Consider the following 16,715-nt stretch of genomic DNA (forward strand, 5'->3'; position numbering starts at 1 on the left):
AATAATCACCAAACGTTAAATAAATGAATATACTATAAGTAAATAGAATTTATCGGAGGATTTTTATAATCAGTGTAGGAACGTTTGGAAATCTTGTGTAATCTTTGGGAATTTGAAATATGGTGTACGAAACAGCTTCTACAGTGGTTTTCCTTCTATAATTTATTAAGTTGTTCATTTAAATGTAATTAATCTCACAACGCGCCGCAGTGTCTGTATAGTGATTATACCTCAGAAACGTTATATTTTATAATTTTTAACGCAGCATTGGTTATTTTCTCCTCTATCCTTAATATAAAATTTATAGACAATACACATTAATTGTATACACGTTTAATAGTTGGGTGGGCAAAAGAATTTCAACAAAAAAAATAATTTAACACTTCACTACCATCACTATCCTCAGGACATGGTGCTTACGGCATAACTTGATCGGTGCGTAATTACCGAGATCAATAAACCCAAAGAGTTTTCCTACAAGATTACAATATTTATTTGAAAAATAATGAAGGGTTACAAATCACAATGCAAAACGATATCATTTTCATTTTCTTTTTTATCAGAAATAATGATTTTCTAAAAACTCAAGTTTGGTAGAAAAAATTAATTTCTCATGGTTACTAAAACTCTGATCATAATTGAGAGTTAAATAATTATTATACTATAGAAGATTAATATTTTTAGTTATAACAATAATGAATAATTCTAATCTAACCCAGACAGCAATTTTTTGTTTAATAATACTATTATAACATTATAATCACGAATAATATTAGTTTAACGTTATTATAATACTATTATAATATTATCGTTACAAAATGCTGTCTGGGAAAAACTCGATAAAATGTACTTATGTCAATTTGATGTTAAAGTAGGTATGCAAGTATACTTGATGTTCGTACAATTTAAATTGAACAGAGTTTTTTTTTACTATAGATACGGTATTTTTACTGCAATATCCTAATAATTCATAATTGCATGCAAACTATTTTTGATATGTACATATTTTCAGCTCTGGTTAGCCGGTTAAGTTATATCATGATGTATTAGACACAAGTATAAAAATGCTTTGAATATTGTCTGATCATATCTTATCTTATACCCGTATTGTGATAAAAGTACATTGGGAAATATAAAAAATATCAAACAATAAGCATCTATCTAGATTATTTATACGTTAAGGTTAGGTACATTATACATATTTTGTACTGTACAAAGTGTTGGTAATATTTGTTCTTTAGTACTTTTGTTATTTTCTGATTTATACATATTATAGTATAACACATTCAAACATAAATCATATTTATGTTTAATTTTTATAGGTTATAAACTATTTATTTAGGTATTTGGAAAATAAATTGAACTGAATTGTAGATCTGATTATTACTATATATGTAATATGTATACTATATACTATATAATGAGTAATCTCAGATGTATTGCATTTAAATCGTCGCATTAAATATATTTTCATGAAATATTATTATTATATTTGAAATGAGTTTTGTGGAATATTATTGTGATAACATATTTTATCCTATTCCGATAAAAGAACCTTATACTGTAACGATACACAATTTAATATTTATTGATACACAATTAAATTACTCTCCATGCTTATATTTATAGTATTTTATACTACATCTCGCATTAAACTTGCACTCTTAAATTTTAATTTTTTCACAATTTGAGCTATAATGCAGTTTTAGATGGGTGACTTAATATAATGTATTTGATAGGTTATATTATGCATACATGCATATTATAATATAGTACCGGCTGACCGAGCTTAACTCGGGTTCAGTTTCAATATGGTTATTAAACTCAAATTAGGTGTGCATTACATTATGGGGGGTGACATTGCCCAAAGTTTCTCGGCTGAAAAATGTTGGATTATAGAGATGGAAAATACTCAATAGGATCATCCACCTAAATAGTGATTTCTCTTTGGGAAACAACCTTCAATTTTTTTTTTAATTTATAACACTTTTTTCTAAAACGAAGCCGTATTTAAACTAATTCGGGAAAAAATGAAAATAATAGCGTTCGTCAAGGTGACTGACTTATGTTCCTAATTTTGAGGATAACTCATAAACGTGAATTTTATCGTAATTGAGACATTCACCGTTGAATATTCTTTTCATCAACAAATCCCGTACCAAATCCGTGGAGTCGTTTTTGACAAAAAATGTATGGGTAGGTACACACCCAATTATTTGTCTACTAATAGTACTTAGGTACTTAATACTGGTAGTCAGAAAAAAAAGCCATAAAAAAGTCAAATAAAAATTAATAAATATATAGAAAATAAAATTAAAGTATTTAATTATTATTTTTAATTTTGAACATAGTTGGTCATAAAATTATTGTTTAGAAAAAAATATCCAATTTATTTATTCAAAAATTTCAGTTGTTGTCAATTATATTATTAATTTTATAATAAAGCAATAGTATTCTATAGTTATGATGTGTATTTTTATTTTTTTTTCTGTGTCTGTCATCGCCTTTTGGGGCAGTAAAAGATTTACACCTAGATAATATGTATAATGTATATACTTTGTACTTATTGTATTCTTTTTAAATGTGCATGTTGTAGTATGAACCAGTGGCGTACGCAGGGGTAGGGTTCTAAGGTTCTGACCCCCCCTGAAATGTCTTCCTTTAATAAAAAATCTTACTTATCACAATTTCAATACTTTCACTACCTTTCAAAACTGGCTTTTTTCCTACATTCATATCCGCTACCTACATATTTTTTTTTAGTACCTACTTATATTCTATAGACATTAGACCGATTCAATTTTCTAACAGTGTGTGGACATTCAGTATACAATTATATTATTATTACCACTCTTACTAAAATACCTACTTATGAAATTTACATTTATTGTAGGTAGCTAAATAATGATATTATCAATAAATTTCAGTTTGAAACGGTTTTTTCTTTTATTATTATCTTAAAATGATTTTTATTTCTTCGATTAAAATTTAATCGACAGGTTTTAAATTTAAACGCAACATTATGTATGTAACCAACTTTATAGTCCTAACTTATGTTCACAAATATAAATATAAAGTAAACCACGCCCATATTCTTGTTATTATGTTGTACATTTTTGGGGAAAATGGGAAAACATGATAGCCTACACACAGAATATAGTAATTAATCATAAACTGTAATAAAAATCGGTATAATTTGCTCTAAATAATGTTCCTTGCTCCCTCGGGAATAATTTACGGTCCAATAGCATCCGTATTTACCAGAGTTCACTATTTAGTACTAACACAATGAATAATTACTCAACTTTTTTCAATAAGAAGACGACGACGATAATAATAATGTTTAGGTTCTAAATTATTGCTTAAATAAATAAAATCATTTAACCATTATACCTTTAAACTATTAACAGCTAAAATATATTTTTCGAATTTAGATTTTATCAAAGAAATTACAGAGCTATTATGGTTTTATTGTATTTATAATTGTGTATTTCAATTTTAAAATAAATAATTTTTATATGTTAGGTATACTTTTTTATCCTGTTTTAAATATCATGTTATAAATACACAGAGCCGCTAGTTATACATTTTCCATGAACTTGAATGATATAATTTTAAATTTTTATTATTTCGCGTATTTAATATATTTATTATGTATATAAAAAAAATTGATAGTTTTTCTTTCGAGTTTCAACATGCTATTTATATACGAAAACAGGAAACTGAACACTAGTTACATCTAATATCCAACTAGTATAAGTACAGTAATATCCTCAGTTTAATTTAACATTAAACACACACATAATATACATTAATTTTTTTCTTTGTGGTATCGCACTATCGCCACATGAGGTGAACCGTTTGCGAACAATATTTATCCCACTTACATATAACTAACAATATTTTATATAGATATACAATTACTTACAATTATTATGTGGAAAATAATTACATAATATGTTGGATTAGTATATTATAAATAAGTATATAATAAATATAACTTGAATGTACGTAATATATGAAGGACTATATATTTCAGTTGTAAACATTGCACGTATCCCATTATCAGTATTATCACAAATTCGAAAGCGTAAGTACTTATTTTATTTAAAAGGATTGAACACGCGTTTGCATAATATATACTTACTGAGCATACCTTTTTATAACACGATTACATAGGGATAATAATGTATTTGAATTGTGCAACGTTGTCGTATTTACTTTTACATTAGGTAATATTATAACTTACAAGTCAATATGTTATGTACGTTAGTTGCTATATCCACATAAATTACCATTGGATATGATATTCTGATTTTAATCTGCATTTATGCAAACATATAATATTATGTAGTTAGTAGATACACTTATTACAAAGATACCAACACGTCCAAAATGGTTTTGAATTGCTTGGCTTTTCTAAACTATTCAAATGGACAATGTAAATAAAGATTAGTCATGAAATACAGTAATAGTAACTTAAGTCGTAAAGCATAGCAAGGACATAGTTTCGAAAAAAAGTACGTAAGAACTCAATAAATGTAAGTTTTTACATTATTGTATAATGCAGTTTACTAACTTTTTGTATCCGAAGCCATACACTATGCACTATGCACGTCATGTTCTAAATAATAAATGATTTAAAACTATATTAATTATTATTATACAAATGAGATACGATCAGGTCATAAAAAGATCATTCTATCAAAGTCTATGCTTTCTGTATTTCTATTTACTGTAGGTACTTATTATTTATTAATATACAAATATAACTGTGTAGACGATTTCTACAAGGTTCATTGCTGGTATTTTCTAGTTTTAGGGCGGTTTTATGCTTTTACAGACCAACTAAAAAAATGTATTCTGTGTTTATTCATAAAATATAATATAATATGCATTATGTAAATATGAAATCATGTTTTATATACTTTCAAAAAAAATAAAAATACACAATATATCTAACATAGCTCTAAAAATAAGACGGTGAAAATAAAACACCAACAATGATATTATATTATTCTAGTGGTTTGCGAATAAAAACCAAAACGCTATGCTTTTGATTTTCGCAATAAAATTATTGTTACAATTATTATTTAAAGATAAAGGCCAACAACTAAATAACGACGGAAGGAAATCGAGTGAGTACACGCATACCACACATACCTACACTATATACGTGTATTATTATACATTTCGTACATTTACACACACACACACACACACACCTGAGCAATACTCGTTCGAATTATTATAAATTTATAACGCGTTAACTGCGTTTGAACAAAAACAAAATGTTTAAAGTTTACGTAGGTTCACCAATATCATACAAGCACAAAACTTTGACGTTGGACAAGATTAAACGTTGTACATATAATATATTTTTATTTCCAAATGCCTGCTAAGCAACTCTTAACGAAAAATTCAATAACACGCATAAAAAACCTGTCACATAAGAGTCGTCGTCACCATTATATTATATACCATTTATTGCCTGCAAATAAATTAATTTTCGCCACACCGCCTCTGAATTGTATGGAATATTATTCATATTTTTTTTTTATCATTTAGATGTTATTATTATTTAATATCAAACGTTCCGTATAAGTCATATACCTCGCACCAATATTATGATATTATATTATACGCGTTTCAGACATGGATGCTCCAAACATGAAACTCTGGAGTGCGACGCACGTGCGAATAATAATACGATTATGATTATAATATTATAAGGGTAATATTATTTTAATGGGGTGGGGAATTGGAACAAGGGTTATGGTTCAACGTCGAAGAAGATCGACAAATATCTGAACTGCCACGCGAGACGTGCACATACGTAATAATTAGTAGTGTAACTTCAACGTTTTGGCCGGAAGCAACTTTTCAAAAGGCTCCCCTGGGATCATGTTAAGTGGTTGAAACAGAGGGAAGCGAACCATTTTAATTTCAGAATTTTGCTTATGCAGTTAGTTAAGTAATAAATAAAGGGTGCACATTTTTCTGCCAACGTTTTCTAAAATACCAAAATATACAATTTCAATTTTTTTTTATAAAAATTAGAGGTAGGCAGTTGGTTAATTATGGATAAAACGGGGTATGCAATAAAAAAATATATCCCGTAAAAAATATTAAAATTTATATTCAGTATAAAAATAAAAATAATAATAACGGGGTTACTACGTATATATTACTATGGTATTTTAGGGGCTATTGCAGTCTCGCTGATCCCTCTTATAATTACAGCACTGGTAATGATACATTGCGCAGGAAAAACATTTCTAATTGGAAAAATAGAAAAAGCTCGAGATGTTTCGCAGGAAGATTAAATGAAAACGAAAATTCCTGTGACGGAGTCTGTGGTGCGCCCGTACTCAGGTGGTGGCTGCCGTCCGTCACGAGTCGTTGGCGCGGATAAAAAAAAGAAAGAATATAATACCTAAGGTGGAATACAGAGGAGTTGACATATTATATGGAACATTAGGTTCCTTTTCCCTCATGCGTACACAATATTTTAGCGTTCTGCAGTTGAACTTGGAATACTGTGCGTATAGATTTATATTTATCGAGACTTAAAAATCTAGATTTAAAAGTAGGTAATTATGATATATTAGTGAAATGGATAATATACAAAATGAATAACTATTATAAGTTCTAGACTTAAAGTCGTATAGACTTGGGTTTGTCCAAAAATGATAACCCCGGTCCCAGATTAGTGAACAGGTCAAGACTTTTTTAGGATCTTCAATTTATTTATAATATTATTATATTACGGATTTTAAAATCGTAAATTTAATTTAACATTTTTAAGTAATTATTTAAATTTTTAAAGTATTGTTATACATCTTTATTAAATGTTGTGTGTTTATTTAGCATTTAGGTACTACATAATTAATACGTAATACGATTCATAAATATTATTTAATGATTGGCTCACTATTCACTCAATTAGGAAGTGTTCTTAATTTAATACTTATATTTGAAACTTAAACTTATTCATTTTTAATTACTAATTCTCGTATATTATAGAACATTATATTAAGAAGTAGAATATTTTTTCAAGGTTGTTTCTTATTTTTAGAGTATTTTTCAATCCATTTTTGGTTTTTTCATGTTATCGGTGATAAAATAATATTATATTTTACTGCGAGAGTGCGTATTGTATATTATTAGATATAATATATAGGCATATTATAATATTACACAAATACGTATATATGCTGCACTCGTCACTTGACGAATACTGCAGCAGCTTGCAAGTATGCACTTATATTATATAGGTAGCTAGTACTGCGATTGGTGTTGCGAGACCCGCGGACTTGTATAGTTTACGTATAATAATAATATATCGTGGGGCGGGTTTGTCGATGGTGAGAGGGGGAAGGGAGGACGAATGCGAAAATGAACATTCAAAATATCCGTCGGCCGGTGACGTTATCGCGCGTCGGCCGCGGCGTCTATGGTGCGTCCATCGTGCGTCTATGTAGGTACGCACCGTAAATTAATCATCGTACCACACATTATAATTATTGTCGTCGTCGGAGCTTTGAAACCGCGGAGGAGATACGGTCGGCGAGCGTGTACGTACACATCTGGTAGGCGTTTTCACTTTAGGCAGTATTGATTGTACGCAGTGTGCGAGCGCGTTCGTGCCAACGTCGGGAAAACGGGTCAGGGCGCGGGCTTGTCCGCGGAGCGCTCGGGTCCTGTGGGCCGCCGACGCGCGATCCCGTGGCGGCCGATCGCGGACGACGGCGACGGCGACGACAACGCCGACTGACGACGACGACGAGTGACGACTCCGGCGAGAGTAGGTACGCGGCACCCTCGCGCGGCGTGACGATAATCGTGAGTCCGAGGTTTAGCGGCCGCCGTCGTCATCGCCAACGCACGTGCGTCGTCCACCCGTCGTCAATCGCGACGATCGCGGAGATAGATAGATTATTATACATCGAAACCTCGTCCGACCGTCTTCGTCACCGCCCTCCCTCCACCGCGAACGGAAGATGCGCATCCAAGGGTAGATTAAATTTTTTTTTTCAAAAGTTCGTTTGCCGCCACCGGCACGCGGTTTTTTCTCTGCACCCCGACGACCGATACCGCTGCAGTAAAAGTACCATCGAGACGACGTCATGACTATGACGATGGCTACTGCAGCATCGCCGCGGCCTCGACGGACCGTCGTAGTTGGAGTGCCGCGTCCCACGGCCGCAGTGGCGGTGCTGGCCGCGGTCGTGGTGGCCGCGGCCGGTGGCGGTGGCGTGTACGCAAAGCTCGCGTCCGCCAGACCGGCCGCCTGTACACTTTCCGAATTCGCGTGCTCTTCCTCGTCGTCCACCGCCGACGAAGACGACGACGACGCCAATACAGCCGCCGCTGCCGTACGCTGCGTGCAGTCCATCAAGTACTGCGACGGCCGGCGCGACTGTCCGGACGGATCCGACGAACCACACTACTGCACGCGTGAGTTTAGCAAACAGTTTACAACAATTTATTATTTTATTAAATGTCATTCAATCCCCAAACATCAGGTTGAGGGACTTAATAGAAATTTAGAAAAAGTATACATCAACTGAGTATACAAAATACAAATAATAATAAATATATTAATATTATGGAAAGAATAACAAAAAAAGACACTTTATTATTTACAGTATAACGTAATCCATTCAAGAGTTTTGAGGGGATGATGAAATCGATTATAGTGGTTTGATCGAGTCCGGGGTCTTAGATTTATGATATGAACTTTGCAGCATTTTGTTTGCAAGTTTTCAAAAGAGCGACAATCGGTTGTTGTCGTTGTTTGGTATTTATTCCATCTGCACGAAAGTCATGAAATAAACCACTAATACACTTGACAATAATATATTATATCGTTGCATATTTTCGTAACAAATATACGTTATATATGCGCGTCTCTGCACCCTTATATATCGATATTAGTTCGTTATCGTATTGGGAAGGGACCGTAGGATATATATATATATAGGTACCATTATTCTACAAACGTATACAACGCACGTCAACGGAAACACGCGTCATGCTTTCGAATACGGATGTCCTGTAAAATCATTTTCCAAGGATTTTTCCAGTATAGCTTGGGCGTTGAGGACCTATTTGTTTTTCCCGCCACTCGAAACGGCCAGTCCGATATTAATATTATATAGTACGGGGTCGCTCAGGTACCGCCCCTCGAAATATCTGCACTCGACCTGCCGCTCCGGGAGAGCTTTTGAGGTGTAGCCTTTTCCTGCAGTCGTCCCGCACAACAATGCATCATGATCGCATCCGAACCAGTTGATGTTTAATATTTTGTTGGTTAATCTCTTTTTCGTGTTTGTCTCTGTCACTCTACTCTACAGAGTTACTGCTGCAGAAAGTATCTAAATGCACGACACGACGTTATTGGGCGCAAACCCCCTCCTCCTTAATACTATATTATATTAATTATTTCCAAGTATCTTAATTTGTGGCGTGCAAGAGTCGGTGTGCATTACACATTTAGCTATACCTAGGTATTATTGTTCTCGAACACCCGAGGTTCGTCAAATAATTTTTATGGTTAGTACCTACCTAATTTATGGCCAAGAAAAGTGTTGGTCGGTTTCGATCAACATCCGACCATTGATCAACTATTGTTACGGTTACACGTTTATATTTAATATTTGCAACCCATAAAACGATGTGAAATGAACCCAATGAATATGATGTCCGTGGCTGCGCCGTGAATCGTATATTATTATATAGCCGCCTCGTTTACCGGGAAAATGGTCGTTGCGATATTTATAACCAAATGAATAATATACGAGCCCCGCAGACCGCGGATGGTCGAAAACTTTCCGCCGACAATCGTCGATTTAATAAATACTGCACGTCACGTAGTAATGCAGTGTGTATTATTATTTATTAAAATATTTAATATTTATAAACACCGACTGCTCTCTCTCTCTGAATATCATACCGTGATTTCGTCGGAAATCTCTTTGAATTTAATGCGATATTATTATGTAACCATATTATAACTCCCGTGCACAGTGCATCGTAAAAGTTTCGAAAACTGTATTAAGCCGATTACCGTTTGCTCGCATTGATATTGGATATTATAATTTTTGTTCTCTACATCTTCGCCTAATTACTTTTCTATTGTTATTGAAACATTATAGTTATAATGGTACTTACGACTTATATAATTACGCGTATTTCCAATATATTATAATATACACTTACACACATAATAATGATATATATATAGGTATTATACTCGCGCGTTACGGGTGGCTGGATAATAGCAATAAGTGCCTCCGTGTGGAACTCGACAGACGTCACATTAAATCATCACACAATCGCCTCGATATTATACTCCACAGGAGTACCCAGAAGTACGCTCGCTTAATTCAAAAGTGATTATGTGGCTTTTAGCAATTTAGTTTGGTCTTCATTATATGGATCCATCAATCTTTTTCGAAATACAACATGGTAAGACGCGTGTGTTATACATTTTTTCTAGGAAACCTCCTTACAAAACGTGTCAGCTGTCGGGAACAATATATGAGGTAGCTATTGACTATTCTGAAATCCAATGTCAAACACTCGCATTGTATTTTTGACGGGACCGTAACGCGCGAGAATGAAAAAATATAAAACATGTCGACCATTATCGTTATATATATTGTATAAGTTGCATTTTTCGACATTAGGGGGTGGTATTCGTCAAAGGACGATTTCGCTGTAGGTACCTGTGATAGGACTTGTAGGTTGGAATGGGTATTTTACAATATTGTCACGGTTTTAAATCAATGTTGTAAAACAAACCCTTTTTGATTTGGTAAGCGAAAAAAAACTTTTTTGAATTTAAAATAACGTTTTCGATTTGTTTGTTTATTTCTGTGACGCGTTTGACTAGTGTTTGGAACGTTCACTAAAAAAGTGAATTCGTTCACGTTCTTTGAAAATATGAATGCGTTCATTTCGTCGTTCATTTAATTTAATTTAATTTAATTTTTATGTATCGTTTAAACTTTAAGTACGAATATAAAATCGTGGAAATCATAATATTATTGTTGTTTTATGTCCAGGCTTGCCCATTGGAATTTCATATATTTTATTTTTATAATTCGTAATATATTTACTATATCATAATAGTATTATCAAAAAATATTTATTAAATAATAAATAAATTGAACGTCTTGAAAACCGTTCAAATTCATCAAATATATAAACGTCGTTCACGTTCTAATTGAAAAAAAACGAGTAACGTTCACGTATCGTTCATTAAATATGAACGTGAACGTGTGAACGAGAGTTCAAGAACGACGTTCTTTCCAAACACTGCGTTTGACACTAAATAAATACCCGCACAGTGTACATTTTAAAAAGTATTTTACGATAATTTGTAAAGTACTTTTAAGTTCATAATTTCCATCCATATATATAATATAACAACATACATTATAATAACGATGATAAATCAATCATTCACACAATAGGTTCGACAAAACGTTTCGTTACTTTGATATTATTACCTAGGTAGATAATATAATATCATGTAGCAATACAATTTTTGGTCGGTCGTCTGCATTGCGAGCGCACATAGTTTTACATATTATTATTGTACCGCTGATTTCACGCGTGTAATGAGGTCATGTATAGTTTACACGGGAAGCGACGGTTCAGGGAGTTTGCGGTGAAAATGTATAGATTTTCAGTGACCACTCGAAATGTTTTAGCGTTTATTGAACATTATACACTGTGGGGCCTTTACACACGCTTGCCGGTACGTGTAAAAAATTATTTAACGTCGTTATGGGACGCATTTTATGTTATCAACCATATTATAATATTATATGCTATGCGGCGATTGAAAATAATATATCTGTTGTATAAAAATCGATAAATCTCATTGTACCCTTTATTATAATATTAAAACGAAACATGGTTTATTTAATATTCAAAACGATCTGCAGGTGAAATAAAAGTACGGGAAACAAACAGCGAACGGCGTACAAATTGTTTGAAACTATCGAAAAATCGACAGAGTAAATAGCCAAAGCGTCAAATACAGTGTATGCCTCGGAGAGCAATAATTTTCTCCAAGTTTTATTTTCTAGGGAAATCTAAAAGCTGCAAGAACACGCACCTACATTATATATATGGACGCATATATAAAATAGATAGAATCCATGCAAACTTTACCGTTGGTTAACCTTGGCACATCCAATAATATTTTCTTCTTCTTTCGAGTGTAAATCGTTTTGAATCATTCCGTGTAATAAAATATACAGATATAATGTATAATATTATTTATGCGACTTGTGTATGGGTATGTATATATACATCTGAGTGTTTCTCAGCATACAGTGAATTTTATATGCGCTTATATATAAATGTTCACAAAAATATTTAGATAATCTGTGAATATTCTCTCATTTTTGCTCCGAGTTTTTTTTTGTTTTGAATAATATTTTTTCACTATAAACTGACGGCGGATGACCGATGAAAATACATTGAACGTATACGAAATTTATGAAAACTATATATTATAGTTTGCAGGGTTTTTATTAGTGTGCAGTGAGACACATTTTGTGCAGTGAGAAAAGTAATTGCGCAGTAAAAATTGTTACTTTGTGGAGTGCAAAAAAAGAATTTCAGGATGATATATATCTATTATTTTATCGTAAATTATAAAACAATAATTGAGTAAACTTAAAAACAAAAAAAAAAATGTTTCTATTAAAATTAAAAATTGTTTATATTATTGAATTATTCATTATTATACTAGGTATTTGAAAAAAATTTTTTTTTTAAACAAAAAAAATATCTACCACCTTCTTCAAGCATATGCTTGTGGTGGTGGTAGATAGTTATATAACTTAATATGAACAATTTAATTATAAATAACTAATAAGACAAGTGGACAAGAACTGAATAATAAATCTATACAATTAGAATACTTATAGGTAGGTAACTATATTAAATTAAAACAGTTAAATACAATTCCTTATTATTTATTCAAGTATTGAAAATAACCAAATCTGAATTTTTTTTCATCTCTATAGTTATACGATTCCCTTTTGTATATAATACCTATGTCCTTTTTTATATAATTGGCATTAAGTTGTAGTTTTTTGGACCTAGATAATCTATGAATTTTTGACCAAACGCTTTTCTAGAAAACTCTATTCTGACATCAAATGCCCTATTTTCTATTTTAATTATTACATTTTTCATATTCAGAAAGGATTCAAAGCTTTTAATTATATATACCTACCTATAATAATTATTTTTTTATAAACAGACTCAAATGGTAACACATTGACTTTTATTTTATGAAAAAGTGTATTGTAAAAATGATTAATTATACATGACTTAAAAGACATGATCAGGGGGTGAACAAGTCATAATTTTCAGAAAATGTCGATGATTTTTTTTTGTAATTTTGTTTTTAACACTATAAAATTGTTTATAAATACAACTTTGGGGGGGGGGAGGCTAGGGCCCCCTGTAGCCGCCCGCGCCCCTGACAGTTCAACGGATATCAGTCCGTAGGGTTTGGTCTGCGTAGAAAAATTCCCTACTATAACCCAAGAGTTGGAATAAGTTTGTGCAGTCAGAAAAAATCATTAAAAAAAACCCTGATAGTTTGCAACAAAGATACTAACATAAAACTGTGTAATTAGTTTCAAAATCAACTAATTATATTACGTTATAATTAGAACGCGGATTTGTATGCATTTGCATATTTATTCTGGTTGATCGTTACAAAATTAGCGCAAAAGTAATTTCGTGAAGTAGAAATTCTTTTTTAATGCATATTTTTGCATAATATTTCAAACTTTTGATGTTTGAACGACTTATTTTACGATTTTCTATTTTAAATTTTAGTGTAAACTTAGGTGTTTTCTGATAATGTCCGGAGAACCTAAATTATTCTCGAAAAAATAACTATTATTTGAATTTTGATTTAATACATATTGAAATATAATATATATATTAATATATTTGATATAAATTACAGATATAATATTATAATATACTTCTCAGATATGACCACAGAAATATAAATTTACATTTTAGTACATCACCAAATCACCTCGGTTTTATTTTTTGTCCATTTCGTTTAAAACTCATATATATTAAAATCAAATATATGTTCCTCCCTTCATTCAGAATGTTTTCTAATAAATAATTCGTTTATCGGTAGAAATTAATGGAATTATCTTGTATTTTATAGAATTTCTAACACTAACGCTTCGTCAGTGGAATTATTATATTATATATTTGTAAAAAAAACTAATTAACTATACCAAATTGTTTATCTCGATAAAGTAGTGATTTAGCTTAACGTGGAAATTTCACATTCACCCTAAACCTACAATTCAATGAACTATCAGGTATAGTTTAAATAATTTTAAAATCTTTGCTAGTGAATAAAAACAGTTAGGTATGTGTATGTATACGTTTAATGCTTATCGGTATTGAGAACGTTCAATGACTTCAATCCCGTTTCTTACTCTTAAATGCACTTGAAATCGATTATCATTTTTATGGTTTTCCGTGGTTGATGTGTCTCAAAACGCTTAAGACGCTTAAGCTGTATTTTTAATGGATTATACTTAACCTTTTTCCTTAGAACAGCATTTATTATATGAGTTTTCTGTAAAGTTCTGTATATATTTATTTTATTCAATATTCAATAGATGTATTATAATGTATAGGTGCAAATATATTTTAATATACCCAAGTTATATAACTATGTTAAGTTTAGTCGTAAAAATTGTTGTTAATTTTATTTTTCAAAAATTATATCTTACACACGATATAGTTGAAAGGTTTAATGTTTGCATGCGATATTAATCATATTAATGTATAGGTATAAAAATAGGTACTTAAAGTTTACGATTTCACATACCCTTATGCGCATGCCCACAACTTTAGTGTCTTTAAGTAGATATTAGTGATTATTAGGCACTTTGTAAAAACAATAACAAGTAATAATAATTAATATAATATTTTAAATTTATGGATCAACAAACTTATACAATTTTCACTTAAAAAAAAAAAAAAAAATAACTAATAGTGAATAAATATTTATGATTCACGTTTAATCATAAAGAAAATATTATTTTAAGTTAATCGTAAACTTTGCAATATTTTTATATGGAATAAAAATTACGTTTTTAATTTACATAAATAAATAAATAAAATGCTCTTGAAATTGTCTAGTAGGAAGGAACTTACAATTTTACATAAAGTATAATTACTATGTCATATACATTTAAAATGAAAAAAACATTTTTATGACTAAATAACTAGGTAATAACTTTAGATGTAGATACCCTTATTGTAATATTCTTAAAAGCGAATATGTAATAACTACATATAATGCAATTTAAGACGTTTATAATGTAAGTGTTCTGATAAAATGTTGTGTTAAATAGTGTTAAATATTTATTCATCTTTGTTATTATTTAATATTTACTATGAACTTATGTTTAAGTCAAATGATAATCATGTTATTTATGTGAATAAATTATGAGAATAATATTTAAAATAAACATATTGAGAATTGATCAAAATTAAAAAGTATTTTTCGTGTTTTGTTTACAACCATTTGTTATTATAAGTAAATGCTAAATCAAACTTGACTATACCTACTCAAAAAATGTATTTTCACAAAGAATAAATAAAGGGATAAAATCAATAGATTCATCGTTCATTCGTTCATGATAAGAATTCAAAATGAATACCTTTAGTGGAAAGTAAACATCAAGAGTTGTGTACTTATCTGTGAAACATTCATTTTAAATGTAAATATACTCGAAAGTTCAATGCTTCTGAATAAACCTATGAATAGATGGATATTTATTTGAAATACATTGTATCGGTTTATTTCCTGTGTCCTATACCTATGATAATATTACTCGTATAAGTTCAAAGATTTATATAGGTATACTCTATACATAATATTAATATATTGTTATAGACATTTATTTACTGAATTTAAAAACAAATGTAGTTATCTTACTATTTTTTTTCTATATTTCTCAAGTCGTTTATGAATCGAATTATTATTTTCAATTTTGTATACATTTATCACCGTGGAAGTCCGGAATACAATAATCGTGAAAATTACGTTAAAACTATATACAGTGTGATATTTACTAAGTATTTGATTATTCAGCAATTAGTCACATATTGGGTATAAAATAATAACTTATATTAAAGAAGATAAATTAAACATTAGTGTAAGTTTAACGTCCTGATGAAAATAATATAGAACAATGATATGATAAAATCGATGTCATGAATGCTACGAAATTGGTTAAAGTTTGACCATAAAAACAGTGATTTGTAGTAGGTACATATAACAGTATAATAAAATTAACCCCTATTGATAAAGTACAAATCTTAAGCGGAATAGCTCCGTCTGAAATAAGACGAGAATTAGCAAAAAAAATAGAAATGGAGAAACAAAAAAATGACGACAGGTATATTGTAATATATAGTGTAACTCCAACCCATAGCAGGTTAAAATCAAGGAAAAACTTTATGAAAACGACATTAACACTATAAGGGAAAACCTTGTTGTTAGTCGGCTTGAAGCTTGAATGGAGTGAACAAGAGAGGACGCGCTCGCGGACTACGGCGTATCTACAGAATCCTTAGCACCGAAACATAACCTACCGTGGAAAATGTGAAAAATTGTCAAGCATCTAAGG

The 16,715-nt window shown here is 30.8% G+C and overlaps 1 protein-coding gene across 1 annotated transcript in view; it reads left to right on the forward strand.

The window, feature by feature from the left end:
- Positions 1-7,395: 7,395 nt before the first annotated feature.
- Positions 7,396-16,715, forward strand: part of LOC100571486 — a 59,436-nt gene continuing 50,116 nt past the window's right edge. The window contains exon 1 of the mRNA XM_003244528.4: positions 7,396-8,460. Coding sequence (XP_003244576.2) covers positions 8,130-8,460 — 331 coding nt within the window. The 5' untranslated portion in view covers positions 7,396-8,129. The remainder of the gene's footprint in view (positions 8,461-16,715) is intronic.

Source organism: Acyrthosiphon pisum, chromosome A1 (assembly GCF_005508785.2).
Source record: "Acyrthosiphon pisum isolate AL4f chromosome A1, pea_aphid_22Mar2018_4r6ur, whole genome shotgun sequence".
NCBI lineage: Eukaryota > Metazoa > Arthropoda > Insecta > Hemiptera > Aphididae > Acyrthosiphon > Acyrthosiphon pisum.